General features: G+C 37.3%; 1 protein-coding gene across 2 annotated transcripts in view; it reads left to right on the plus strand.

The window, feature by feature from the left end:
* The window catches only part of CADM2 (cell adhesion molecule 2), a 554,996-nt gene that overhangs the window by 463,248 nt on the left and 75,824 nt on the right, over positions 1-15,924 (plus strand). For both annotated transcript variants that reach the window (XM_057389925.1, XM_057389926.1), the window contains exon 6: positions 10,295-10,385. In XM_057389925.1, the coding sequence (XP_057245908.1) occupies positions 10,295-10,385 (91 nt within the window). The remainder of the gene's footprint in view (positions 1-10,294; positions 10,386-15,924) is intronic.

Genomic DNA, 15,924 nt, shown 5'->3' on the forward strand with positions numbered 1-15,924 from the left:
TCACTTAAAAGCAAAAGGGAGATAAAAAATAAGTTGGAGAGAGTGCAGTGTAAGCAACAGAGATGCTAAATGGAACAGATTGTTTGCTCTGAAGAAGTGCATGACAAAAATAATTAAACAAGATGAAAGTTGTAAAACTAAGCTTCCTCGCATTCACTGGAGAAAACAGAACMGATTTGCAAAGAAAATATTGTTTCTACCATATTATCCATGTGTGTAGGGGACTTAATGCATAACTCAGAAGCCAGTGACCCATTTTGCAGAGCCATGGGAAGGGGAGAGGCTGCTGCCTGGTGCTGTCTCCATAGAGTGGCGCTCACTCAGAGCTGGGGTGACAGTGCCACTCCRTCCACCCCTTAATCCAGCAGGGGCTGCTGAGGTGTCCAGGGCTGTGCTCACAGTGACCTCTGCCTGCTTTAAGGCTGACCAYAAAGTAGGTGAGAATCATCAACGAACACGTTATGTGACAAGGGAGGGCAAGGTTGTGAACACTTGAAATGGAGCAGAGAGGAACTGTGGAACTTTGGTAGTGCACCTCCAGCTTCTCTTTCACCGTTCCAAAACACAAAGACACATTTTATGTACTCCCACATTTTACTTTATTTTGTTTTAGTAATTTTGGTGAAGGACCCTGGTGCTGAAATAAATCTTTAACGAAGTACCATATAATCAGTGTTCACAGAATTAGTAACCGAACTGGTTTCCTGGAAAGGTTGGTGCTCAAATTCAGGCACTCACAGATTATGAGTGTCAGAAGGGAATAATTGATCAATCTTCCTTTTCCCCCACATCGGCATCCAGCTTTTTTTTTTTGCATGCAGGAGTGTTTTTACATTCCTCTGTTATAAACTGTTATTATGCTTTCCTACAACAAACATCATTTTAACATGAATTAAATCAGATGAGATCAAGGATGATATAATAGTCATCAAATAATCTCAGGTAACAAAGGCACCATATGCTRTTTGTGGTCCTGTTTGGCTGTAAAGCAGTTTTAAAGGAGTGTAAAAAGAAGATACTGGAAWGTCCACGTGGATGTGGTACCAAGTACTCACTTCTATCCAGCCTAAGTATTTAAATACTATCATAAAGCTTAATTTCCCAGTGTTGCTGAATACTTTTATTGAAATGAAACACCATTGCCATGGCACCACCACTTGAACTAGATTGACTCACCCACAAATATTATTAATAAAAAAAAATTTCAGATACATAATATTGATTTTTTTTTCTCTCATCCACTCAAGGAATGAGTTATTCATTCTTTTCTTCAGCAAGATCCCAAATGTATTGTATCTCCCAGGCCACCTTGGTGAAATTACCAAAGCAGACTTGCTCCCAAGTGCTTATTCAAGCCAGTAGGGCACAGACAGAAGCCATGCTGCTTGCCATTTACAATACAAAAAAAAGCCAAATTTGGGGGAATTCTGATTCACAGCTGTAGTATGCACAGCTGGTAAGTGTAAAAGCTATCAAAAATGGTGAACACTTGCACAGAGCTGATTAAAGTGCTCCTCTGTCTTCTTTCACATCTCATTTGGGATATCCAACTTGATGTTTATTTTTGTGCATGCTGGAGTGGTTTGTCCTTGGAATTTACTTTTAAAGTCTCTTTTTTCCCTAAGCCTATTTACTTACATTTTTTTTAGAAATAGGAATAAAATTATGTAGGAATACAGAAATTTCAATGAGGTTTGCAATTGCTATCCACATATGAAAATTATGATCTTCTCATGGTTTCTGAAGGAAAGAAAAAGTACCCAAAACTGTCCTATGCTTATTCCAGTGCTAATTAATCTAGAAAGCAGATACATCATCATTTTCAGAGGTATCTGCTTATTTTATCTTTGCATCTGGAAATGATGGAAAGGATCCAAGGAAATAAGAGAGAGAAAAAGCATGATGAAAAATGTAAAAGGCTGTGACATAAATAGATTTCACAAACATGCATTTTGAAAAAGAAGACAAAAATGGGTAGGAAATAAATGAATTAGTCTCTCAGGAAAAACTTCTAAAATCTTATCATCTGGCAGCCATTTATTACCAGGTAGCAATAATCTTTTATTATCGGACTGTTAGATTTTTATAACATTTTTTAAAATGATAGCACCAGAACTGTTGTTGTTCACTGCCACAATAAAATAYCTGAGAAATTTATGGAAGCTTTTCAATATTCAGAAGGTTTGTGGTCATAAAATGAAACTGTGAAGCAAAGACATGCTGTTGGTAGATCATAATTTAGCTAAACCTGTAAGAAGAAGAAAAATGTGTTGTAATGAATCAGTTACAGTAATTTGCATTCTGGTACAAAGAGGAAATGGTTGTGTTAAAAGAAAAAAAAAACAAAAACAAAAACAAAACCCAAGGTAAATAAATTAATTAAAAATGGCAGAGTAAATCTGATTATTATAGATCCAGGCAGGAGGTGCTGCCGCACAAGATGAAGTGATTAATTCAGAAAGTTGGAGTAGTCTGAAAAYAGTCAGTGGGTAATGGGAGGAAGGTGGGGATTATTCTTTTCCTTGCCAGGTGATCTGGCAGCCATGCCATGGGTGTTACAGCGCTGGAAGGTGGTGTATTTGTATTTTTGTATTTTACCTAGGCTGCCTGGAGCTCAGCTCTGAACTGGCCAGTAATTAATCAGACATTTTCCCCGTACTGCTTAGGGTCCAGGAAGGTAAAACCTGCCATCCATGGGATGTTCACTGATCCCAGTGGAAGAGCAGCTCTGTCACAAGCACAGCTCTGTTCCTGAACAGATCCTTTATCACATTCCATACTATTGGATGCAACACTCAGTCAGGTTGTTAAACAAAGCCTTTTCTTACTGGCTTTTTAAATAATTGGAGAAAATTTTAATCACTGGAGAAAATTTCTGGTGACAAAAGGTAATTAAAGCCATCTACTCATCCTCCTAGAAGATAAAATGAGGAGGTAGCATCACTGCTTTCAGGAGGRGGGTTTTCAGTAACATTTGCAGCAYATCCTGATGTTTTGTGGGTGCTTGCTTCCTCTGACAAACCCAGCCAGGGAAGCGTTTGCCCCTCCCTGGATCTTCCCCACACCTTTCCTTTTTCTGTTAATGTAATTTGCACTCAAACAGCAAGTCCAGCAAGGATCACAGGTTTCATTACAACAAGCTCAGCCTCTTGCTGCAGCTGGAGAGGTGTTCATACCATCAACTGCAGAGAGAGAATCACCTTCAAAGGAAACATGCATCAGGATCAAAGTACTCCAGCAAAGTCCTAAGGTCAAATGATGTTAATGAGCTGCTTGCAATTATTTATAACACAATTAGGGACAGGATTGTGTTTGCCCTGGTTTTGAGAAAGGCACCTGACAATTTGGCTGCAGGGAAACTAATCAGTTAGGATGGCTTTGTTTTGGAGGTTGAATATATTTGTTGTCATGTATTTTGTAGGGATGAACATTTTTGTTCACAACCAGCTGTACCTCCCTTTTTTCTACCATTTTCACAAAGTTTAGCTCTTTTGGCACTAGTTTGAACTTCCAAGACTAAGTAGGGCATTGTGAAGAAAAAGAAAAGTACTGAATCCCTTGTGGTTTAAGTAAGATTTAGACAGCATTTATCACACTATGTGTGTCATACATACAGGAAGGAACCTGACCAATGGATTTTTCTTTTTGAACCCCAAAGACTCATAAACCAAAAGAATTCAAGAGATTAATCTTTCTCTATGCACCTTATATATATTGAACATTATATGTTACTGTCACCAAATGGGACATTTTTTCTGTGCCAGTGTTTTAATATTCTACAGACCAGGAAAAAAGGGCTTTCTTTGATGAAGGAGAAGCAGTGGAAGTCAAGACAAATGGGAATATCACCCATTTCCTTAAAATTATGTGAACCAACCTGCGCAAAACTATAATTTAAGACCAATACTACTTTATGAACTGATTATTACTTAAACAATAAATATCCTTTTTWAAAAAAGTATTTATTATTGGAATGCTTTGATCATGATAAAATCATGCTAGCCATGTACAAAGAGAAGACCCAAACATTTGGCAGAGTTACTGTATAGCATGAAAAAAAAAATAATGCTGCAGGAGATTTTAATTGAAATGTGGCAGAATGGCAGAACCCACRTCTTCTCTGAGGGCATTTTACTGCAAGAAGTAGGAATTAAAGATTTCATGCAATAAACAAGTTAAAAAACCCAAAGCCTTGAAGGGACACCGCACTTTATATGAAATAATAATGTGGAAATGTAATTGCCCTAGCTGAATATATATTTATTACCAGTTTAGACAAAGTTTTCTTAAATTTGTGTTGGTATTAGTAAAATATCTGAGATCTGCTTCTGGCATTGTGTTTAAATTTAAAGGGTTTATTTTATTTTTTTTTTCATGATTTAAAGGTTGCAAATTTTGACAAGGAAGAAGGGGGTACTCTTGAGGCCATCAGCTCAAAAAGTCCTTTGAAAATAAATTTCTTCAGTAATTTTTTTTGCATGTAAAGCCAAAGCACGGATGTACCAAAACCACTTGATGCTAATCATTGACACATTCCTAGGAAATGGGTGGGGTTAAAGCTTTATGAGTTTTTCTTTTTGTGAAWAATCTGGCCCTAGAAACTTCTCTAAATGTAAAATGAAGGGTATATTCATTTTGTTGTATTTATTTATTCATTATATGTTGGCACTGAATGTAAATGGAGAGAATTTCCACAGAACTGAATTGCTTGAGGAATTGTAAATTCATTATGTGCATTGAGCTAAGAATTTTCTAATACCTGCATTTTTTTTAGTGTGTTAGAATATCCTGATGCATGCAAACCAGGAAATAGGTAAAAAAAAAAAAAAAGCTTTTTCAGATTCAAAGGGAMATCTTTGTTCAGAATCTGTCTGGAAGGGAAACCTTGGGATTCCTGGTTGATTTCTGCTGTTTCAGGGGAGCTTAGCACACAGGTCCTTGCACTCTGAACCCAACCAAACCCTTAATCCATGAACTCCAAAGGGCTGAATGTTTTAATCTCTAAATTACTGTCAAATAAGTATTTTGCTGGATCTGATCAACATAGTGTGCTTATTTCACTTCTCAGTGGAATAAAAACCTCTTGTTCTCATAAATCACTGCATGGGGTCTAATAACTGATCTTGGTGGACTGATTACCACTTCTGATAATRATCAAATGACATGGAAGTGAGGGTGTGTAGAAGTGGCTTCCTAAGGCTTGGAGGTAGAGCAGGCCTTGAAAATGTAGGATGTTGGAGCACAGGACCCATCTTTGTGGATTAATAACCCTATMTCTGTAAGGAAAAAGAGGGAGTGACCTTGTTCTGTTCTGCTTTCTGAAGCTTCAGCCACACTGGAAGGTACTTRGGGTGCTAAGTTTAAATTTCATAGTAAGTTATTGCATTTATTTATTTTTTAAAAATCTGTAATTCAGCAGAAAACTTACAAGTTAGGAGCCCTGACTTGGATCTCTGCATCTGATGCAACACTCCTGTGWAAGTTTGTGCAGAGGAGAATCACTAAAACTGTTTCTGTAAATTCTCTTTCACTGAAGGCTAATGAAGGCTAAGGTTTGAGCATCACAGAGATTTATGTTTAGAGAAATCTAGTGGCAAGAAGTTTATATTACAGCCAAACTAATATATCAAAATTACCTGGAGGAAAGAGTGCTGYGTGGTTCTTGGAATAGGTGCATTTTCAGCACTCTTGGAACCCTGATGACTATGGGATCATGAATATTCCTGTTCCTGAATAGTCTGCTGCTTCCAAAAGTTGTTTTTTTAAAAGTGTCAATGAAATACATTGCCTCTACCCACCCTAACATCTGCCCAAGAAGAAAGGTGGTGTTTCTTTCTGTTTCTAGGATGGTAATTACATTGACTGAGGGTGATTACATTAGGGAGGGATTAATAAAATAACGTCTTYCTATCATAACATCATCACAGTGTCTCACAAAATGATTTTTCATGTGCTTTTTTCCTGCACACCTGTTGCTGATTTAGGAATGAAGGGCTGTGCTTTGATTTAGGGACTCAACAGCAGCTGTRAGTTCCATGAAAGGTTATGCATGCTGAGAACTGATGGGATGTCAGGAAATACATATGGAAAACTGGTCAAATTACCCTTTTACTGTCTTGGCACTGAGAAGAAACTAGTAGAGWTTAAGTGTCTGATTCTGTTGGTGGCCTGTTTCACAATTTTAGCAAATCTGTTCACTTTTATGAATTCAGTTTTGCAGTTATACACTGTGTTTGTCAAGGGTTTACACAAARAGAATGACATAGCTTATTATGCAGGAATCTTCCCTCAGCTTTCATGTGATTACTTTATATGAGTAAATTTATGTGAAGGAATTTAATCCTGCATGTAACCTTATAAAGACTTGGTGATAAAATAATATAAATACCTACTGAAGTCTATTTTACTTCAAGCAATGTGAAAACAGCAAGTGCATTCTGAAATCAAACACACGAACCTTTAAGCATAGAAGATCAGATTAAGAGCAAAGGTCTAGTGCTGATAAGAACCACCTTTATTTTCAAAATAGCTTCAAAGAGATMAAATCAATCAGTAATGCAGTTCCACAGGGGATGAATGTTGCTGCTAAAAGTACAACAAAAGTCAAKGGTTGAAGGGTTTAATTTCTTCATGTATTAGATTATGTTTTTTTACCAATGTAAACTGGTATCATTTTTCCACACCCAGTCACTGATATTTTGTGCTGCTGAGGATGATGTATAAATATAAAAGCTTTGAAATGGCTTTCCTGGTCTTCTGAGATGAGATGAACCCAAATCCTAGAAAGATGTATATAACAGATTCACTTAGTGTAACTTTTGCCTTTGGTCTGCTGAATCACGAAATGCTGCATAAAAAAAAGCCTCATGGTGATATTCTTACCTGTAGCTGCTATGTCCAGAAGAAAAAGGGCAGATTCCATGCTCAAAGAGGGTAGAAAATGTGGGAAGACATGTTTGAAAATTCAGATTGGTGATAGTAATCAATTACAGCTCAWGGGTACCTCATTAGTCAAAGTAAGGACTGGAGGGCCAAAGAAGCTCTCTCTGCTGGAGATGGATGTGACTAAAAAAGTCAGTGGGTACTGAAAGCAGCGTGTTTTTCTGAGGAGAACTGCTGTGATGCTTACAGTYACACAAACCATTGGGCTTTTATAGAATTGGACTTTCCCAAAGTTTATTCAAGTTTATTCTTTTTGGAATACTTGTCTTCTCCACAGTATTCTTAGAACTCAGTATAAGGAYATGTTTTTAGGTATTGTAGAGATACTGTAGTCACCAGTCCCTTGTTCAGAAGAATTCTGCTTTGAACACTGATCTGTGATATTTCATTGGCATGAAATTGCTGGGCCAAATATTAAAAAAATATGCTAGTTATTAAAGTTCTGGTAAGTTCAACTGAATACTAAAAAAATATGCTAGTTGTTAAAGTTCTGGTAAGTTCAACTGATACAAATTAGTTTATTTCTACTGACTTTAGAGGCGGAGTAGATCTAACCCATATTAAAACCTTTGACTCTACTTTTGTTTGTTTTGGTTGTAAAAGGAGAGGGGTTTTTGGACATATKTACATTACTTAAAACAAGCTGATGAGCGTATCTGAAAAGAAGTCAACCTCTTGCTGTRTTGGAGTTCTTGGTTTTCTTTCTTTAAGCAGTCTCCTGGTGTTGATGTTTGCTGGGGATCAAGTGATGTTCCAGTTGTTATGATTAATACTTTAAAGTGTGACAGGTCAAAACTCAAAGTATTAATGCTTTGCAAATTCTTCTAAAATGAGCAATCATAGCAGGAAGCAGTATTTTGTAATAACATTTTCTGTTCTRGAAAAGTACCAGTAAGCAGGGCCTTATCACTGTGTTTCTTAAAATAACATATTTAGGTTAGTTTTTATTCGATTCAATTATTCTTAAGATTTCTTCTCATTCAAAATATTGATGTGAATGTGAAAATAGAGGGTAGGTTTATCTTAATTTTTTTTYCCCTCTTTTAAGTGTTCACTTTAATTCTGGGGAGAAATCAAGCATGGCTAAAAAAAAAATGGAAACAGTAATAGCGAGAATAAAGCACATAAAATAGAATATCTAGTTTTTGAAAAAGAACCATTAATAAAATGAAAAAATTGTCCATTCTTAGCTTCCCTAAAAATTATATATTRAATCAAATCCTGGGTTTCCTGCTTTAGAGTAACTAGTAGTTACTGTTTAGGAYAATTAGCAGGGAAAACCACTAGGGAATCTATTTCCTACATTATGTTGTGCATTACAGAGTGAAACATAAATGTGAGAYCTTTCTTATTCTGTGTTAGTAAGCTCTGTTTAGAAGGGCATGGAGAGCAGAGAACTGTCTGGAGTATTAAAGTAGAAATTGGAACTTCAAGTTGGGGGAAACAGCACTGCACTGATCCATGCAGATGAAAGTTTAATTGTCTGTAGTCTTCTATTTTATGTGGGTCATTTGCAGTATTGCATAAAATGCTGATCTTTATTTTTTTTTTTTTAATATTTAAGCCAGGAATAATAGCTAGGTGGGCCTTTAATTTCTTCCTTCACCTGTGGCTGTCAGGATTACTTCCATCAAAGTTTTGCTCTTTTTCATATTCCTCTGGAACCTCTTGATCTCACTGCGTTAGTTGTCTCCCTCCCTCAGTTAAACTCTTCATGTATTCCTGGCTGATACTAATTTGCTCCTCTGGTTCAATGTATAGTCAAGAGAGTAATTTATTCATCTCCAACAGCACCACTGAAATCACAGAAGTACTTGATGCCCTGATTTATTAAGGCACTTGAGGTCAGTGCCTTAAGCGTGTGCTAAAAATGAAGCAAATGCCAGCCTGGCCTCTGAAGGATTAGTCACCTGCATAATGGTTTGCAGGGTCCTTAAAAATATGAACTTGTGGAACAGATTTGCTGCTGGTGTAAGGTTAGTGCAGCTKCTCTGGAAGGCTGAATGATGCTGGAAATGCTTTCAGTGGAACTACAGCGAGTCTGCACTGAGCCTTTCCCTTTTCTTGTCTCGTGCCACACTGTGGCATGTAAAAATAAAAATCTAAAGTTGGAAAAAACATTTCCAGCACTTTAGCTGTTCAGATGCCATTTAGTATCCAACAGGACTGTTGGTATCTCAATAAGAGACTATATTGTTACAGAATTTATTTTTTTTCAGTTTGATGTTGTGGGGTCAGACTGTCAAGCTCTTTCACATTTGCTTTCACCACAGGACATCTGCGGTGTCACTACTTAGGAAAACAGCAACTGCAAATTGAATGAGAAAAAACTTAGATACCCTACATTTACAGGTTAAAGTGGTTTGTATTTATAGAGAAAGGAGCTGAGGGGAAAACTAGAAATTTTTCTGTTGAATCTGATTTTTTTTTTTCATTATGGCAGTGAACTTTCTTTTTCCTCTTCCTAAGGAAAAAATAGGCTGCGTTCCTGTTTTTTATCACCTTTTTTTTGTTCCTTATAAAAGGTATCCCTCTAAGTTGTATGTTGACTATGAGAGTGTATTCTTGCAAGCCAGCTGGCCAAATTTTTTTTGAGTTAAAGATCTGCTTCAAATGCTCTATTCTGCCTGAATTCACAGTAGCGATGTTGTGTATCTTTTTGCAATTAAAACTATGAAACTGATCCCATCACAATCAACAGATTGCAGACTCTTCTGTAGTGCTTTCTGCAGATATGTGAAACATTCTCTTTGCAAATTCTGTTTTAAATTGTTCTGTTTTAGGGGCAGCTTTATTGCATTTCAGAAATAATATCCTGTAAAATGTCCGTAACAAGGTATTTTATCTGAAAGCCCATTGTAGCTTTCTTATTATGAGTTTCAAGCTTTTGCAACAACAAAAAGCTTCTTATTCAAATGTGCACTATTGCATTCATTCCTCTAATAGCAGCATTCCATCATATCAGCCTAAAAATAGGCAAACAATTGCATGGAGTACTTGTTATTCATCCTCAATGGTTTTGTTTTTTTTATTTTGTTGTTAGATATCAGATTTTCAAATTGTCATATGGAGTGTTTGCATCGAAYACAGAAATACAAAAGTTGTTTTCTCTGAGTATGCACATGCTTTCTATCTGTGTTTCCTAGGGATATAACTATTACTGTTTTAGTTACATTGGTCATTTTTATTGCCTTCCTGAAGACAATGGAAATTGCACAAGGCTCCATATGAAACTGTCTCCAAGTGTAAATTACATCTATGGTTTAGTCTGTTGTAAATAGAGAAGAATGTACTCTTAGATAATAAATCTTTTTTGTGTATATCAACAAGTTGTCTATTTTTTTCTTCCTAGATACACCTTTAGTTAAAATCATTTCTTCCAATTCATGGCCTGAAGAAGGACAATCTATAGTTTTGACTTGTGAATCCAAAGGAAAACCAGTGTAAGTGATTTAACAAGTAATATGTTTTTTGTTATTTGACTTATTCTGCTGTGACTGCAATCCTCAGCTGCAGAAATCTGCTGGTTTTGTCTCCTCCTGGGGTGTAAAGTACTCTCTGGCATAGAAAACGCCTTGAAGCCTGTCTTCATTAAGTGTCTGTGGAAGATTGGTCTTTTACTTTGTCATCTATTTTAGTTTTTGGGAACAATTCCAGCTGTGAGTTGTGGGTTTTTGTTGTTTTTTGGGTTTTTTTTCCACTCAGGTATATCAGCCTGGAAGGTGTGCAGGTTTAATCAGTCACTGCTTAGATCACTGAATTGATGATAGAAAATAAAATATCTCATGAAAATCTTTCTACATCAACTCCTTAGAAAAAAACAWGTTGAACTTTGGCTGCCACATACAGGGGAATTTGAGGTTTAATTACGTGTCCAAGTTGGCCACCTGTTTCAGCCAGGATTTGAAAAGGTGTAGCCTGCTTTATGAATATAAATTGTTCTCCTTGGGAATTAACATTTTTGCTATAAATATCTTTAAGAATAGCTCTGCGTAGGTTAACCCTTGCACAGAATCTACTATTTAAATAGAATTCATTCTTGAAAAGAGAACTGCTCAGAGGATCTGTTATATATTTATTCATAAAGATACATAAATAATCCAAGTGCTAATTATTAAGTTAATTTGAATCAAGTTTCTTAAATATTGCTCTTCTGCTCAAAACATCAATATACAGTGTAGTAATAATACATAGATTTAGAATGGTCTTAAAAATAGTAAGGAATAATATCTTGGATCTAGCAAAGTTACAAATTGCATGCCAAAAATCATGTCACTTATGGCTGAACTTGTCCCTGGTGTAATTTTAGTGGCTTTATGTAGGAGCCTGAAGTCAGATTTAGGTCGAGTCAGGCATTTAAGTCCAAAGTTTCTATTTTGAAAAGCTCTTCTGAGTTATGACTGGCATGATTTAAACACCATAGGTACTTTGTTTTTTTTTGGTTTTTTGTTTTTTTTTTTTTTTTTTTTTATTATGTGCCTGCATCGCTTTAAAGCAACTCCTCCATGCAGATCTTGACTGGGCTGAGAAGTCAGCACCTAGACCGTGCTTCTACCCTGCTGGAGACCAAAACACTGCAAGTCCATCTAATTAATCTTACCTGATGCTCAGTGAAATTTTCCTTCTGTGTACCTGTGCACTTCTGATGTGTGTTTCTGAGACAGACATCTCTGTACGTAACATTTAAACCTCTTGTGAGCCACCTCTTTGATAATATAGCTGAAGGAGCAGGAATTATCCTTTTGCCTGACATCCCYTGAGCATTCCCCTGAGTTTGAGGAGGTAGGGTACACATCCACAGCCCATCACCAAACTCCTTCTGGAGGGGATTCTGTGCCTCAAGCTCTGCATCACAGTCACCCAGACACTGCATTTCCAATCTACTGCACAGTCCTGAGGAAAAGCCCTTCCCAATTTACAGTCCTGTGTCAGGAAATGGGAGGGGAGACTTGCTCAGACCAACACCTCTGGGAAATCAACTGCACTCTGCATGTCCTGCTGAAACAGCATCCTCCAGAGATACAGCAGAGCCACAAAGAGCAGCTGTGCTGGGTGCTAGATCTAGGGCTCTGCTGAGGTTTCACAATTTAGGATGATGATTTAGGGTATACAGTACAATTTAGGGTATATTCACCATTTCATGTTTTAGGGATAAGATRCCATTTAGGGTATATTCACAATTTCACGATTTAGGATCTAAGATTCTGCTTGGCCAGTTGATAGCTGTGACTTTGGAAAGGAGAAGTGTCCTGAGACCCCTGGATGTCACTGGCATCAATTGTCACAGAGTGTGAGTTGGGCTGGGATTATCCCAGCCTGAGGTTCCCAGTTGCYGTGGATGGGTTCATGTGAGGTACAGAGACACCAATGTTGGAGAAAAGAAATTGGGGACGTGGGAGAGGGGGTGGAAAGGAAGATGGAAATGTGATTCAGTGAGAGAGTGTAAGACAGTGCATTAATTCTGTGACTGTGCTGTTCTACCTCTCTGCTCATCACTGGAAAGGTGAGGAGAGCTCTGATCCCACTCAAACCCTGTGTTTAATTCTGTTACTGTGAGGCAGGAGCTGAAAACGACCTTTTGGGTGAGCAGTGCATTGCTGCTGTGTAACTGTGATGGTACCAAGAAAAGGAGCAGGCCAGGTTTCCTGCCCATTCTGTGATGGTGTTGCATGCAAACCCACACATCCATGTGGATTTGATGATGTCCTGATCCAGTTGTGCAACACTTCKGGCACCAGCTCTAAGAAACATCAGAAGGCTGGTGTTTGGAATTTTGTTTGCAGTAATCTGTCACATTTTCAATTAAAATTTTCTGTTGATGTGAAGGGAAAAAGGAAACACATTCTTTAGTTTACCACAGATGAACATGACTCACTATAGAAGCATACCCTAATACTGTAATATTTTAWGGGAACTTGAGATATAGCATTTGTGAGGATTTTATCCAATTGATCAATGCCCAATCAATCAATCAAATGATCAGTTAGCAGAACAAATTTGAGAGTTTTCTTTTGGAAAGCTTTCATTGGGTGTATTAGCTTAATCTTTCCTTTTGCAAGACTCAGTCATTGGTTTCTTCACCCTATTGACAATTTTGATAATATTGATGTCCAGGGTTKTTGTATTTTGGATTTTTGGRGTTTTTTTTCCCTCCAAATTACAGGTAAAAATTTATTKAGCCATTTCTCTGCATAACCTAGGTCAAAATACTCTGTAATTTGCCACTATTGATGCCACTATTGAACAGCATTCCTTTATTTGGAGGTACARTTGTGTAGTTCAAACCAAATTGAATCTCTTCTCTTTTTAATTTTTAGCCCTATTTTGCATTCCAAAGTTTTTGGCTGGATCCCTGGCCAGCTGTCAGTCTGTAACATTGTCATCAATGAACTGGCCCAATATATCTGTAAGGTGTCAGTGATTCTCTTTCATTCCTTTCTCTCTTTTAGCATCATATAGTTTTACCAAGGCTTTATTTATTTTCCAAAGAAGAGAATGTAATTCAACTTCAGAAATAACAGATATCCTTTTTATGCAATTTCTAGACTTTTCCGAAGTCATGTTGCCTGACAGAATTTTGAGCATTTTAAAATAAACATGAGAGAGCTGTAAAAAAAAAAAAAAAAAAAAAAAAAAAAAAAAAAAAAAAAGAAAAATAAAGAATGAAATGATTGTTGGCAATCATTTGTGCTTACAAAAATTTTAAAAAGCTGATGCCTTCTTATTACAAGCTTTAACTTCTACACATTGTTCTGTCTTAACAATATAGTRACTCAAAACTGCCCCAAAAAGTAAATTCAAAAAGTGACCCATAATGAAAGGTTCAATATTTAATATTCTTAGTCAGTTCTCTCATCAAAGCTTGGATGAAATATGTGAGTTTTTAAAGTCAGTGTCATTTCAGGAGAAAGGACGTCAAAATATAATGGAATAATTAGGGCACAGGAAACAAAGAGAGAGTTAGCTGTCTCCTGTGTGCTTTAGAGAAATGTCTTTCCATTCCATGCAGCTCAGGGGAATCACTGTACTGTTGGTTGACTAATGTAAAGTGAGTATTTGGCCTTGTTTGAGATAAATAGGGAAGATTTTTATTTGAGAAAGCTCACCCAGGTATGGATAGCATTGCTGGTAAGCTCATGAAAGTTATAGAGAAAAGCACAATCTATAGCAAACACTAACATGTACAGAGTAGTGTAAAGTATAGACAAATAAACATTTTAATATCAGAAAAGGCGATCACTTTTAATAGAGTGCACACCAAAGAACTTGGGCTGTAAAGTGATTGTAAATGATGTGTGTGGTATCTCCACACAATGTCCTGTATCTCCACACAATGTTCTGTCGTTTCTGGCATCTGTTTAAAGGAGAATCCCTTGCATGAGACAAACATTTTGCAAAGGCTGATGGAAACAAATGCAGATGATGACAGAGGAACAYACATCACCATTCTGTCAGGGAGCCCAGAGAGTGGGGAGTCATTTGAGAAGGACCTGACAGGGCTCTAGATGAGACAGAGAAAGCTTAGTGAAGGGAGTTCACTGGTGTCAGTCACCTGAAAGCAGCACCTGCACTCAAGCTGGCTCYGGTTTAATCTGCCATCACTCCCAGGTTCTTCTCAGCTTGGGTGCTGGATTTTGCCTCTGTCCTGGCTGAAGTTCCCTTCCTCCCATGAGGGATTTGTTGGCTCAGTCTCCAGAACCCCTCTGAGCAGTGGCCTCCCCTCAAATGTATCAGTTCAACCAAAGTTACGGGTAAACAACCAAATTAATGAATGCATTCCACCACTCAGCCAGGTGTTTGGCATTAAAGAGCTGAACAAGACCCAGGATAGTTCCTGAAGAATTYTGCTTTTAACCAGCCCCTGGTGGAGTGTTCCTCCACCTCCATCATTGGTCCAGCCAGTTTTTCACCCATGGAATKGTGCACGCATCCAGATGACAGTGACACCCCAGCCTAGGGACAATGAATGTCATTGGGGACAGTCACCAAAGACTTGCTAGACTCAGAGCAGACAACACACACTATCTTCTTCACCTACAGATCCTATAATTTCTGCAGAGTTCTCTCATATTTGGTTAAAAAAATTATGGAAACATTTGTCTCATGAATCATTTTGTCACAGGCTCAAGGATGAATTACACTGTTAAGAAAAGAGCAGAAAAATCTCTTCCCTCCCCTGAATTGTTACCTTAGTTCAAACTAATTCACACTGGGGAGGGGTGAACTTAAGGAAGGTATTTTGATAAACACTAGAAAGGACACATTTGGATTTCATGGTTTTCTTTGTGTGATGAGAAACATGACAATGATTTGCTTCCTGGAAACTGTGACAGGATGTAACCTTTGAAGAGGATTCTTGACTCCTTCAGTTGAGAGTAATTATGAACAGTGGCTATGAATGATCTGTATTTTTTTATCTGATGCCTTCCCACAGAATTTAAGGAGTTCCTTCGTCGTGTTCNTTGGAAAAAAAAAAAAAATTCTGACTGCTTTGACATGATGTACTTCCTGGCTTCTCTGGCAGGTGAGATGGAGGTTCTAAAAAATTATCTCATTTTCTACATAGATTTTATTCACTTTTATCTGGGTTTGTGGCATGAATACCTGGCGGCCTAGAAAGGAATGCTGTTATCAATTCTGCCCATATGAATTATCATAATGAATCTGAAAAAGCATCCATGTTCTGTGTTTATAAATTATCATGCAGAACAAATCCACAGACCAAACTGGATGCTCAGACAATATCAATAAATATTAATTATTTGGAAAATTGGGTGAATTTGTCCATATCCATGATGATGAAATTTTACTCTAGCAAAACAGGAATGTGGTGTCAAAGTACTTCTCCCATAAGCTTCAAACACATTTGTACATAAGAAATCCTGAATTCTAAGTCTTGACCACCTACAGCTGAGATAAAGTAAGTGTGTGTGGGGGGTTCAGAGAGGAGAGGTTAGGAGAGGAGAGGAGAGGAGAGGAGAG

This window comes from Malurus melanocephalus, unplaced genomic scaffold, assembly GCF_030028575.1.
Source record: "Malurus melanocephalus ecotype Western Australia unplaced genomic scaffold, MMel_1.1 scaffold_21, whole genome shotgun sequence".
In the NCBI taxonomy this organism is placed as follows: domain Eukaryota; kingdom Metazoa; phylum Chordata; class Aves; order Passeriformes; family Maluridae; genus Malurus; species Malurus melanocephalus.